Here is a 13954-nt window from a genome sequence, read left to right as displayed (position 1 = left end):
CATATAAGGAAATCAGTCAAATGAAATAAATTCATTACGCCCTAATCTATGGATTTCACATGACAGGGAATGCAGATGTTTCTGTTGGTCACAGAAACCTTAAAAAAAACAGTAGGGGCATAGATCAGAAAACCATTCAGTATCGGTTCTGACCACCATTGGCCTCCTTCGCATGGAGTTGATCAGGCTGTTGATTGTGACCTGTGGAATGTTGTTCCACTCCTCTTCAATGGCTGTGTGAAGTTGCTGGATATTGGCGGGTCTGGAACACGCTGTCATACACATCGATCCAAAGCATCCCAAACATGCTCAATGGTTGACATGTCTTGTGAGTATGCAGGCCATAAAAAAACCTATGACATTTTCAGCTTCCAGGAATTGTGTACAGATCTGTGCGACATGGGGTTCTGCATTATCAAGCAAACATGTGATGGCGGTGGATGAATGGCACAACAATGGATCTCAGGATCTCGTCACAGTATCTCTGTACATTCAAATTGCCATAGATAAAATGCAATTGTGTTCGTTGTCCATAGCTTATGCTTGCCCATATCTTCACCCCACCTTCACCATGTGGCACTCTGTTCACAATAGGGCTGGGCGATATGGCCAAAATGTCATATCATGGTATTTTTCACATTTTTGACGGTATGACGGTATTTGCCGGTATTTTATGTTTTTGATTAATAAAAGTTCTACATTTGCTTTATGAGTAGTGCTTGACCCTAGGGTGGCAATACATATATTCAAAATGATTTAAATGGGTCTTTCACCATTCGGATTGTTGTATACTGTTCAATTCAACTTCAACCTAAAATAATTTCCTGCATTTCCACCAATTTCTGCATTTCCTGCACTCATTTGAGATCATTTCCACACTGCCACGATATGGGCAAAAATACTAGACCTTATTTTTAACCAAATGTTGCAATTGTGATTTAGATCAAAACACTTGGGTGAACTTTTGGAATCATGGAAATATAATGTTTATTATAATTATATAGTTAGAATATAAATAATAGTGGGCACTTTGAATACAGTGTTGTTTGACATGACAACAAATTAAAATGCCATGGACGAGTTATTGTGACAGGTTAGGAACCAAAGTGATGTTACGTGTTTCCTAGGGGACCCTATAATATTTGGCTACATTAAATCTTTATTCATATAGGCAACATATTAATGCTTCGCCTGTTCCTTTTTGATTTAGAAGATACTGTTGCACAAACAACCTGCTGATTTAGGCCTCAGTACTTTTAGCCAGCTAACTAGCGATTAGCATTAGTGGCTAACACGAGTTAGCTTAACTTGCAAAGAAAATACAAACTAGCTGTTTGCAGATGTAAGAAACACAAACTAATATTGTAATTATAGAACGCTTGTGGATTTATATTAAGATCACAGTGGAAACAACATCGTTGTCATCAACATTGTTGCATGTGCTGCATTGACCATGCAGACTGAACGAAAGTGTCTCGTGGTCAAGCAACAACAAATGCGCTTCTTGAGTGACTGGGGGTGTGGGTCTGTGTGGAAAGCAGCATGGAGAGATGCGGAGAGGGATGACTTAAGTAGCGGAGTAAACTATAAAAATGGACGTTACACACGGCGTATCACATTTAAGAAACCAAACAATCAAATAACGTTATAGAAGGTAAAGTAAAAACCCAAACCGCTATGTGCATCAATACCAGTATATAGTAAAATACGGTATACCGCCCAGCCGTAGTTCACAACGCTGACATCAGCAAACCGCTCGCCCACACGACACCAAACAATCCATCTGCAATCTGCCCGGTCCAGTTGAAACCGGGAGTAATCCGTGAAGAGCACACTTCTCCAGCGTGCCAGTGGCTGTCAAATGGGAACATTTGCCCACTGAAGTCGGTTACGTGGAGAAAGTCTTAGGTTGTGCAAACCCACAGTTTCATCAGCTATCTGGGTGGCTGGTCTCAGACTTTCCCACAGGTGAAGCAGGATGTGGAGGTCCTGGGCTGGCGTGGTTACACATGGTCTGCGGTTGTGAGGCCAGTTGGACATACTGCCAAAATCTCTAAAATGATGTTGGAGGCGGCTTATGGTGGACAAATTAACATTCAATTATCTGGCAACAGCTCTGGTGGACATTCATGCCGTCAGCATGCCAATTGCACTTTCCCTCAAACATCTGTGGCATTGTGTTGTGTGACAAAATTGCACATTTTAGAGTAGCCTTTAATTTTCCCCAGCACAAGGTGCACCTGTTTAATGATCATGCTGTTTAATCAGCTTCTTGATATGCCACACATGTCAGGTGAAGATTATGTTGGCAAAGAGGAAATGCTCACTAACAGGGATGTAAACAAATTTGTGCACAAAATTAGAAAGAAATAAGCTTTTTATGCGTATGGAACATTTCTGGGATCTTTAATTTTAGCTCACAAAACATGGGACCAACGGTTTACATGTTGCGTTTATATTTTTGTTCAGTGTATTTCAGTTCTTCCTAACAAGTGGTCTGTGTGTCCCTGAAGTCTTACAGCAAAGGCTTGAGCTATGATTTTTCAAGAGCAATCAATTTCATTTCAGCAGTGTCACAATCAAGCTAGTGATTGCCTGCCTCAGTTGAGTTGCACTCTAGGACCTTGGGAAAGAAACACTTTATCCACAAAGAGAACCCACTTTTAAGGCTTAAAGGGATAGATTTACAAAGCGTTTACATTGCTGCAAAGCTTGGGCACCTCTTATACTCGGGAGGGAATACAAATCATACCATTTACCCACCTATCAATGCTACAATACAACGCATAATTTACACTGTGACGTACTAGTGAAATAGGGTTATTCCCACAGGGATAGGACTGTAACAGTCATTTTAGCATTTGCTTTACCCTGCTTGGAGTGCCAGATGGACAGAGTTTGCCATTTTAAGGCTATTCCATTGGTTCCATTGCGCTAGGCAAGTTCATTCAAGCCCAATTAAGTATTTAGAATGATTTCAAATAGTATTTGAACCCAGGTCTGAACAGGTATAAGGTTAACGCCAGTGCTCTTACCTTGTGGGGTCTTTGGTTTCAGAGAGGATCTCCAGCAGCTCGTCGTTGGACAGGAAGAAGAATCGTGGAAAGTAGAGGCGCTTCTTCTCCAGGTATTCATTGAGGCCTTTCAGGATCAACTCCAGTAACTCGTTTGATTTCTTCAGCTTCTCAAGCATCTGGTCGATGGCCACCACGGCCAGCACGTGCTTGTCCTGTCAGGAATAGAGGGAAATTGATAATTTCCAATAATCTGGGCCTGACCTGTAAAAGGAGCAATTTGCAGTTGCAACATACATTTTTGGACATAAATTAGTAATAACTAGAAAAGGACATTTACTGAAGTAAATGTGGTGTGCTTGCTAGTCTTGAAGTATTTATGGTTGTGAAATAGTAGTAGTGGCAGTAGTATTAATGGTAGTAATACGGTTTTCATTGGCTATGAGGTGGGGTGGTTTGCAGGGTTGGCAATTAACACATTGGTGGGTAAGAATATCTATTTCACCAGGCATATTGGCGGGTGGTCACACAGAGCATTTGGGAACAGGCCACAAGTAGAAGTTGGTCGAATTGACAAGAAAGGCTACTAAAGTGTGACTTTTTCATTGTTTCTTGGCCAGACACTGTTTTCTTCACACACTAGGTTGTTTGCTCCAACTGTTTGCTGCTAGGAAGACATCGCCGTCTGAGATTTTTTTCATCACAGACAAGCTAGTGTCCAATTTACCACGGTAACGGCACGTCCCTTAAAAGGGCAGCTGAACATTTTTCTCTCACCTAATGATTGTGCTTGATTGAACATGGATCACTCCTAAAAACTTATATTCATGAACTATTGGTAATACCTTATCATTAAAACACTCAAATACTTTCATTGTTCTCCTATATCAGTGGTCACCAACCGGTCGATCGCAATCTAATGATAAAGCTTTGCGTTCCTATTTATTTCATGTTTTTCCCGGTGTTGGCGGTAGGTGAACTTGATTCAGCAGCCCTAGCGCCGGGAAGGCAAAGTGTTCCCTTTTTTAACCGTTTCATGTGTCTGAAGGTAGAACTCCGCCTACCCGGCAGGCGTATAAAGCAAATCAAGTGCACTTATAGGCCTACCGCTGGCCAATTAGATAGCTCAGATCACCGTGTCTGCAGTTTCCTCGAACCATAGACTGCAAAAAGAAACCTCAAACACACAGCAACATTGATACTATGAGATCAGTGGCGATCGGTGCCATTTAAGATGAAGGAGGATGCTAAAAATAAATTATGAGCATGGCCTTATTTCTATTACAGCTCAATGTTAACACTGATAGGTTTAGGCTACTACATGATACTCATAATTTCCCTATACCCATCATGAGGTTGCTACAAATTAGCCTATGAATGAAAGTTTACAACGTAGGTGCACAGGTCAAGATAAATTTGAGTAATCAAGGTGACAGACATTGACACATTCAATACCGCCTTCCATAATCTTGCCTGCATCTAGTTGATCTAGGGTGTAATCATTAGTCCAACAGTTGCAAACAAACAGTTTGTTCCGTTTAAGGAATGTTTTTCTACAGAATCGGCGGAATGAATTCATCACTGATCACACACAAACGCAGTTCACTTTCATAGCAGCCAGATCGTGTTATAATTCCTTCTCACATCTATGCGCTCTCCTCCTCTCACCATTTCCCTTCGCTTGTACACTTCAGTGCACAACACATCAGCTGTCTGTGACCAGGCGAAAAAACCTTTCCAAGCCATACCTTCGTATTATAAACACTAATCGCTACACACAGCCATGTCACCGCTTCAAACATGCAGTACAGTGTACAGTTAGCAAGCAGTTTAACAGTTACACCGGCTGGCCCTGGTGGCAATAAATTAATAAAACCAAAAGCTTACCTTGAATTGGAAGAGTTACAGTGTTGGATAGCCATAGCCAGCTAGGTAACATAACATCGCTGTTTGAGCCGGGTGTTTGAGTAGGCTAAACTAGCTATCTGCTTTCACTAGCTAAGTAAGTGAAAATTAAAATTGAAAAGAAATATAAAATCTTGCTAGCTCTCTGTCTTGCCATTTTGAGCCTGTAATCGAACCCACAAATGCTGATGCTCCAGATACTCAACTAGTCTAAAGAAGGCCAGTTTTATTGCTTCTTTAATCAGAACTACAGTTTTTAGCTGTGCTAACATAATTGCAAAAGGGTTTTCTAATGATCAATTATCCTTTTGAAATTATAAACTTAGATTAGCTAACACAACGTGCCATTGGAACACAGTAGTGATGGTTGCTGAAAATGGGCCTATGTACGCCTATGTAGATATTCCATAAAAAAATCTGCCGTTTCCAGCTACAATAGTCATTTACAACATTAACAATGTCTAAACTGTATTTTTGATCAATTTGATGTTATTTTAAGGGATACAAAAAAATTAAAAATATTTAAAAAACAAGGACATTTCTAACTGACCCCAAACTTTTGAACGGTAGTGACAATAATTTCAACATGGTCTGAGAAGAACAACATTGGCAGGGCAATTCAATTATAGCCAATATGCAGTATGATAATGTATTAGGCCTATACCCTATTGCACAAACATCATTGCTAAAGAAAGTGACCTGGACTCAGAAAAGGTTGGTGACCACTGTCCTAGATTTATTTGTGTTCTTCTACATTGCTACTTAGGAGCACATAATTTAGTCCTTGTAAAAAATAGAGTTGTGAACTGTAATAATGAATATGCCATATCACTCTGTCTTTTGTGGCAGGGCACTTTGTTGATTCTTGATGTTCAGTTGTAGAACTGTTTCTGTTTTTACTATTGTATCTAAACGTAATTTTTTTTTGTCATATCCAATTACAATCTTGTCTTATCGATGCAACTCCTCAACGGGTTCGGGCTATACTCAAAGGTCGAGTTATACATCCCCCGAAACATGACCTGCCAAATTGCGCTCCTTAACACCCGCCCACTTTTTTATTTATTTATTTTATTTCACCTTTATTTAACCAGGTAGGCAAGTTGAGAACAAGTTCTCATTTACAATTGCGACCTGGCCAAGATAAAGCAAAGCAGTTCGACAACATACAACAACACAGAGGTACACATGGAGTAAACAACATACAGTCAATAATACAGTAGAAAAAAATAAGACTATATACAATGTGAGCAAATGATGTGAGATAAGGGAGGTAAAGGCAAACCCGGGAAGCCAGCCGCACCATTCAACTGACTACCGTCGTCAGCCTGCAGGTGCTCGGCCCGCCACAAGGAGTCGCTAGAGCGTGATGAGCCAAGTAAAGCCCTCCGGCCAAATCCAATTGTGCACCAGACACAGCCTGTTATAACACAGCCTGGGATCGAACCCGGGTCTGTAGTGACGCCTTAGACCTCTGCGCCACTTGGGAGGCCTTAAATGATTTATTTTAAACATACATTGGTTGAAAGACACAGGTCACAAAAATGAAATGAAATTAAGCAAATTACCCCATTACTTCTTACTAGTAATATATTTCCTGTTTTAGAAAAACAGAAAGCACACATCTGTTTTTTGTTTTTGGTGTAATTATGGTGAATGAAAAAGGAAAACGCACACTGCTCGATAGTATCACTGATCCTTAATAAGCTTACGTATCGGCCTCACGCCCTTCGTCAGAGCTTTTGTGAATTGTTTTAATTAGCACGCTTATGTAGACCTAGCCCCACCCACATCCATTTCACGCATGGAAAGGGGTTGGAGGCAAAGGAAAAACAAATAAGTGCTACCAAATATAACAATATTCAAATAAAGTGTGTAAATAAGACGTATTAAACCCATCTGTAAAACCATAATGAGGACATAGCAAGTTTTCATTAATCATTGGGTACATCGTACGAAAAACAGAGTAATCTTAAATAGGGGCATAATTCATGTTCAAATTCACAACAAAACTTGCATAGGCATTTCATCATTAAGTCCTTTAGGAAATGTCTTTGAATTGAGTGGCTGGTAGATTTTGTTGTATCCAACTGTCACAGTGGCTGGACCAAAAAGTAAATTGATGGTGGTTTGTAGGTAGAGTTATTATAGTGAATTATAGTGGCCTAGTATATTAGGCTAGAGTGATCACTATGTCATCAAAAGCCATATCATGTGCTTTTAAGTTCTCAAAATCCTTTAGTTTGAACATTCTGAAAGTTTTGTGCCAGTGGATTTTAGTTTAGAATGTTGAAGCCTGCATTCCACCATTGAAATGTATGTGGATACAACCAGCTTTATAGTTTATAAAGTATGAATGGTAGCAAAAAGCTGTGTTGAAGCCATTTAAGTTGAGTCAGTCTGCACATGTCAACATTTGGGTGGTGTTTTTAGCTGAAACAGATCTAGAGCGGTGTGTATAAAAATGTTGCCTTTAAAGTCTATGGAGTTATAGTTGCAAAAGTATATATAGTATCAAGAGGCTTTTGACAAGCAATCTAATTTTAGTCAGTCTTCCCATTTCAATGTTGGTTTCATGTTTGTAGCATAAATGGTTCAAGAGCAGCGGTGAATCCAAAAATGTACCATTGAAGCATATGAAGTTTTTATACACATTTAAAAATGGTTACACACTGTGTGCACAATTATTAGGCAAGTTGTATGTTTGAGGATTAATTTTATTATTGAACAACTACAGCGCTCTCGGTCAATCCAAAATGTTAATAAACCTCAAACCTGAATATTTAAGAGAGTAAAAGTGAGGTTTTGGCTTTCTTTGGAGAATATCTATGGGTGCACAATTATTGGACAACTATTAGTGTGCAGAATTCTTTTCAATAACAGTCATAAGCCTTCCATCCATGGAGTATGTCAGTTTCTTGATCTGTTGACAATCAACTTTTTGTGCAGCAGCAACCACAGCCTCCCAGACACTGGTCGGAGAGGTGTACTGTTTTCCTTCACCGTAAATCGTCCTTTTAAGAAGGGACCACAAGTTCTCAATAGGGTTTAGGTCAGGTGAGTAACGGGGCCATGTCATTATTCTTTCATCTTAAAGGCCTTTACTGGCTAGCCACGCAGTGGAGTACTTTGATGCATGCGATGGAGCATTGTCCTGCATAAAAATCATGGTCTTCTTGAAAGATGCAGAATTTTTCCTGTACCACTGCTTGAAGAAAGTGTCTTCTAAAAACTGGCAGTTGGTTTGGGAGTTGAGTTTGAGTCCATCTTCAACCCGAAAAGGTCCAACTAGCTCATCTTTAATAATACCACCCCATACCAGTACCCCACCTCCACCTTGCTGGCGTCTGAGGCGAAGTGGAGCTCCATGCCCATTACTGATCCAGCCACGGGCCCATCCATCTGGTCCGTCAAGAGTCACTCTCATCTCATCAGTCCATAAAACCTTTGAAAAATCTGTCTTCAGATATTTCTTTGCCCAGTCTTGACGTTTCAACTTATGTGTCTTGTTCAGGGGTGGTCGGGTTTCAGCCTTCCTTACCTTGGCCATGTCTCTGAGCACTGAACACCTTGTACTTCTGGGCACTCCAGGTAGGTTGCAGATCTGGAATATGACAGCACTGGAGGATAATGGGTTCCTGGGAGCTTCACGTTTGATTCTTCTCAAATCTTTGGCAGTTCATTTGCGTCTTTTTTTTCTCAACACAGTTCTTGCGACCCTGTTGACTATTTGCAACAAAACGTTTGATGGTTCTGTGATCACGCCCCAATATCTTAGCAATTTCAAGAGTGCTGCATTCCTCTGAAATACTTTTAAAATTTTTGACTTTTCAGACTCAGTTAAATCAATTCTTTGGCCCATTTTGCCTGAGGAAAAGAAACTGCCTAATAATTTACACACCTTGATATAGGGTGTTGATCTCCTTAGGCCACACCCTCCCTCATTATACAAATACACATCACCTGATATGCTTAAATCCAATAAGCATTCCAGTTTATACAGCTTGGAGTTGGGAAATCTGCATAATAATGATGATATGGTAAAAATACTGACTTGCCTAATAATTGTGCACACAGTGTAGTTCAAAAAGTATAAGTCGTTTCAAAAAGCTGTATACAAGCACACTATTTGAGACCAGTCTACATGTTTCATAGTGGTGTTTCTATCTTAAATGGTTGCAAACTAGTAGCAACCAGAATTTTTCCCATTCAAGTCTATCCCCAAAATGCATTGGGATTCATGCAAATATGGTTGTAGTGTGAATAGTACAAGTAGTATCAAAAATGTGTTTTCAAGCAAGAGTACCAGTGACAGTCTGCACGTGTTAAAGTTGTTTTTGTGTTGGTATCTTTAACTGTTCAAGAGCAGTTGTGAATCCAAATGGGATTGATGCGGTAGGTAGACTAGCGGCTAGAACGTTGGGCCAGTAACTGAAAGGTCACTGGTTCGAATACTCGAGCCGACAAGGTGAAAAATCTGTTGATGTGCCATTGACTGAGGCACCTAACCCTAAAGTGCACTGAAATGACTTAGGAACTGTGCACAGTTGGAGACGTGTGTGGCCACTTAGAGACACCAGTTGGATCTCTCACTCAAACCCTTGTAATAGTTTTTTCTTATCTTGTACCTACTCCAAAATGTTCTTATTATGTTACTGAATGTATCCAGAGCATTTTCAGATTTTGTTATCCATATAAGCACATTTCCATGAGTGTAGCACTATTTATTTTTATTTAAAGCACACTGTGGACAAACACTAAATAACCTCAAAACACGGTTAAAACTATCATTTTGATGAGATGGATCCTTGCATCCATAGCTATGTCTATACATTTGAGAGTGGTTACATTTCTCCTGCCCCACCCCTTTTTACTTAAACAGGGGCGGTGATAATGCTTTGTCATTGTTTCAACTGCTGATTGCCGCTCTAAGAGTCTCCGAATAGGAGTGCTGATATAGGATCAGTTTTGCCTTTTAGATCATAATAAGGATTATATGGACAGGGGGGGACCTGATCTTAGATCAGCACTTCTAGTAAGACGCTTTTTGAATACAAACACTGATGTGTGTGACAATTTGAGTTACCCAGCTACATTGTTTCTTATGTCAGAATATGGCCCTGACTGTGATAGAGCAGTCATTCTTATTCTATTTGCCACACTTCTACGGTAACATATTCACTTAGAGATTAATCATTACTTATGATATGCTTGTGAAATGTAAACTTTAGTGCAAATCTAGCATTGACATTCACAAAAGTCCGTGTGTCTTAAGTTGTTATTCTGCAATTTGTCTCCATCCATATTAATAGCATCCATGTTCTGAGTTTACTCCAATATCCTCATTCAAGCCTCCAGCCAAACATAAAACTAGGATTTGAAAAAGTCTTGAGGCCCACAGTACAATTCAGGTCTGATCTGATCTCAGCTGTCAACTAATTTAACATGTTGGCTCTAGACATCCCTGGAAGGCCTAAAGTCTATCTAATCTTCCAAGGTTAGATGGGGAATGCATGATCACGGCTCTGAGGGATACTACCTCTGAGGGATACTACCGTGATATAATACGAAGAGCACAGACAGAGATAATGCAGAGAAACATAACTCATAACTAAACTTGGAGTAATAAAGTATCTTCTTAACGACAGGGAAAAGTTTTAAATGTATCCATTTTACTGATAAGAGAGAGACTAAACCATTTTGTTGTTGCTATGATCAACTGTGTTTTTCCTTTTTGAGGAAAATGTTAATAAAAGTTCTAAACAGACACGTAACACCAAAATGGATATCTATCTCTGTGTGTACTAAATTACAACTAAACCACATACTGTAGACCAACTACCTTAAGTCTTCCCTTCTTCATAAAATGAGAGAGCAAAGTTAATACAGTACAGGGAGTCCTATTGGAACTTGAATTCGACATTCACATTATCGGCTGAAGGCTTTAGAGATTACTCTAGTCTAGCCTTTTTGTAATGTATACAGTAGTTGTACACTACAGAGCAATTCCCACAGAGATACTATTAATTGAGTTCTAAATGTAAATCTATGGCAATTCCTATCCATGTGAATGGAAAAAAATAGGCATAGAAGAGTACGTGTTGTATTTGATCTAGTATCGCACATTGTTCTAAGGGTTGCACTGGAAAAGTCTAAGTTCTTGAAGTAGGGAGGGGAGTTATAATGGAGGATGGGGGGGATTTAAAAACATGCTTTTATTATTTTATCCTCTCTTTCTGCCCTCCCACAAAGTATAGAACCCACACAGCATCTAGTAAGAGATAATAATTGCCTTTCTCCTCTTACCCTGATTGCTATTGATTTATTTGAGGCAGTGGCTGGAAATTTTATTTTAATGATGTGTCTCATTCCAAAATAAACTTTTTCTGAAGACTGACTCTAAAAGCATGTAATAAAGAAGTGGTAATAAGCACCCCATCTCACAAAGCCTTCTTTAAATCACCTTTTGTAACCGTGAAAATTAATAATTTGATGATCCTACTGCGAGAAAGGGGAGACTGCATTTTCTAAGATTAAATCACTTTTTTGTTGGATTTTATGGGCGATAGTCTCCCTTCTCAAGATTACATTATTAGCGACATTCCGGCAACTGTAGCCAACTCATGATAACAGGCTAAATCAAATCATCAACCTCATTTGGCAAGCAAACTGTGAAATAAAAAGCTGATTTGATGAGTTTGAATTGGGTGATTGTGCTAAATTGTTCACTCCCTCTTCAGGACAGATGATTTAGCCATTGTAGCATTCAGAAAAATGGCAGCTCTCACATCAGACTCAGTTTTCTTGCACATCTCTTGATATAATACAAGATAATGAAGGGGACATTTCTATTCAGTCTGCGAACAGAAAGGCTTTGTGAGGAGTGAGACACTGAATGGGTCCTCTCCTGAGTGTAAGCACATTTTTTTTAATCTATGTTCGTTTCTCTGAAAATCCCCCTTCCCTCTGTACACATAGCAATAAGCATGCCCCACCCACCTCAGGATTCTTCCCTTTCCAGTCATTATTTCCCTGTTTTTGTGGGGTGGAAATTAACTTAAGCTGCCACATACAGTAATTGTCAATGGATCTATTTATGAAAAGCAACGCGCACTCCAACTGTTGCTTGTACAAAGCGCATGTTCAAATTGTTTTTACGATCCCGCAAACATCTGTTAAGACCGTGTGACATGCCAGTCCCCTTCAAAATGTCAACAATGGAACGTGGTTTTTGATTTGCATCTATTTCAAAGGCGACGCCTGGACAGGGATTAAACGCACCAAGGTAATATTTATGGATGACATTGCCATAATGTATGTTTAATGTGTCATTGTAGTCTTTATTGGCCAAACAGATGAAATCCTTCAGCATGGGAGTTGAATTGACACGACCAACAGTATAGTACAATAAGAGTGGTACTGCAGTACCTTAACTAAAAACATTGTCATTTATAACCTTGTCCCCCACACACACACAGGCACACAGTACCCCACCCCTCTCCTCCACCTCCTCAATTTACACCTCCATTCCTCCATGCACATCTCCGTTGTGCTGCTCTAATTACAAGTGTGTGGTGTCAAAGCATTTTACCTTGAGAAGGAAGAGGGGGGGCGGAAGGAGGGGACTTCACAGACAGACACACTCTTTCTCTCTGCTTGGCATACCTGACAGCTCAATCATGACTTATTTTAGTTCAGGACATGACCCCACCCCCACCCCTAACTGGGAGAAATACTGACTGTGAAAAAACATAAGAAAACATGAACAATTTTCACTCCCATCTGCATTTGAGGACAAGCTGACACATTAATTGACACATTAAAGTGGAGAGTAAATAATGACTTGCGGGATGAGGCTGGTGTGAGCTTCACGGATCTGGAGCGCACCCCTGTGGTTGAAGATAAAAATAAATCACATAAACACACACACACACACACACACAAAAGAAAAATGCTCCAAAATGCTTTGTGTGACCACCCACCAATGTGGCTGTGAAGAATAGACATTCTACCAGCCAATGCCAAAATCTACAGTAACAGCATTTGGCTAGTGTTAATTTCCTACCTCACTACCATGTACACAATATTCTGGGATGATATAGGAGACAGAGGAGAATGCGATCATTGCACAAGTGTGTGTTATACAGTTTAAAGATGTCATTAATTTAAAATGTTTACAAAGTACCTCAAGCCGCTTCCGAAAATTAACAACAAAATGTCGTAGATAAGGGTTTTGATCTTGCATACATTGTAAACTATTTGTGTGTTGGCATATTCTATAGAAGAGTGTTAGTATTAAGAAAAGGATACCCACCTGTTTTATAAAAATATTCTCCACCTAATGTTATATGCAAGAGAATTTGACAAAAACAATCATGAATATGAGTGAAATTCATCATGATCAGTACAGTAGAATGTGAGATTGTAATGGGGTGGTACCTTAGAAAGATGCAGGTTGGATAGAGTAAATATCATGCAAAAACAACAACACAAAGTATACCCTGTGTATATGCAAAAAAGCCAAAAAAATGTAATTCTAAAACATCTTTCCAAGCAACAAAACACAAAAATAGGCCATGGTTTTAAAATGTTGGCATGTGTTGTTTCAAAGAAGAAAATTATATGAATATTGAACAGAATTCAATTGAATACATACATTCCTACCAAATTGAATACAGAAATTCCTACGAAAATTAATTTTGTGTCATTTTTTTGTTTGTTTATGTGCTAGAGCCTAATTCAGTCAATATTTGATGGATTCTTTTTTACATTAAGTGTTGAGTATCTTACTCCATTATGCAGTTGTTAGGCTACGATTATCAGAACTGTATTTTTGATCTTTTATCAATTTTGAAGACAGTTGCTAGTAGGCCTACACATAACATCACACCGCATGGACCCACACATCCCACAAAAATACATTAAGACAGCCTATAGGCCCTCTGTCCCTTTGCAACCTCATTTTCTTTGAGACTCCACCTGGCCCGCTCGCTCTTTCCAGACAAAATCCATAATTTCTATTTGATGGTGCAGTC

General features: G+C 39.4%; 1 protein-coding gene across 2 annotated transcripts in view; it reads right to left on the bottom strand.

Moving 5' to 3' along the window:
- dnah7 (dynein, axonemal, heavy chain 7) overlaps window positions 1–13954 on the bottom strand; it is a 247939-nt gene that overhangs the window by 194898 nt on the left and 39087 nt on the right. For both annotated transcript variants that reach the window (XM_029710817.1, XM_029710818.1), the window contains exon 20: window positions 3036–3229. In XM_029710817.1, coding sequence (XP_029566677.1) covers window positions 3036–3229 — 194 coding nt within the window. The remainder of the gene's footprint in view (window positions 1–3035; window positions 3230–13954) is intronic.

This window comes from Salmo trutta, chromosome 24, assembly GCF_901001165.1.
Source record: "Salmo trutta chromosome 24, fSalTru1.1, whole genome shotgun sequence".
Lineage (NCBI taxonomy): Eukaryota > Metazoa > Chordata > Actinopteri > Salmoniformes > Salmonidae > Salmo > Salmo trutta.
This window is presented reverse-complemented; position numbering and strand designations above follow the sequence as displayed.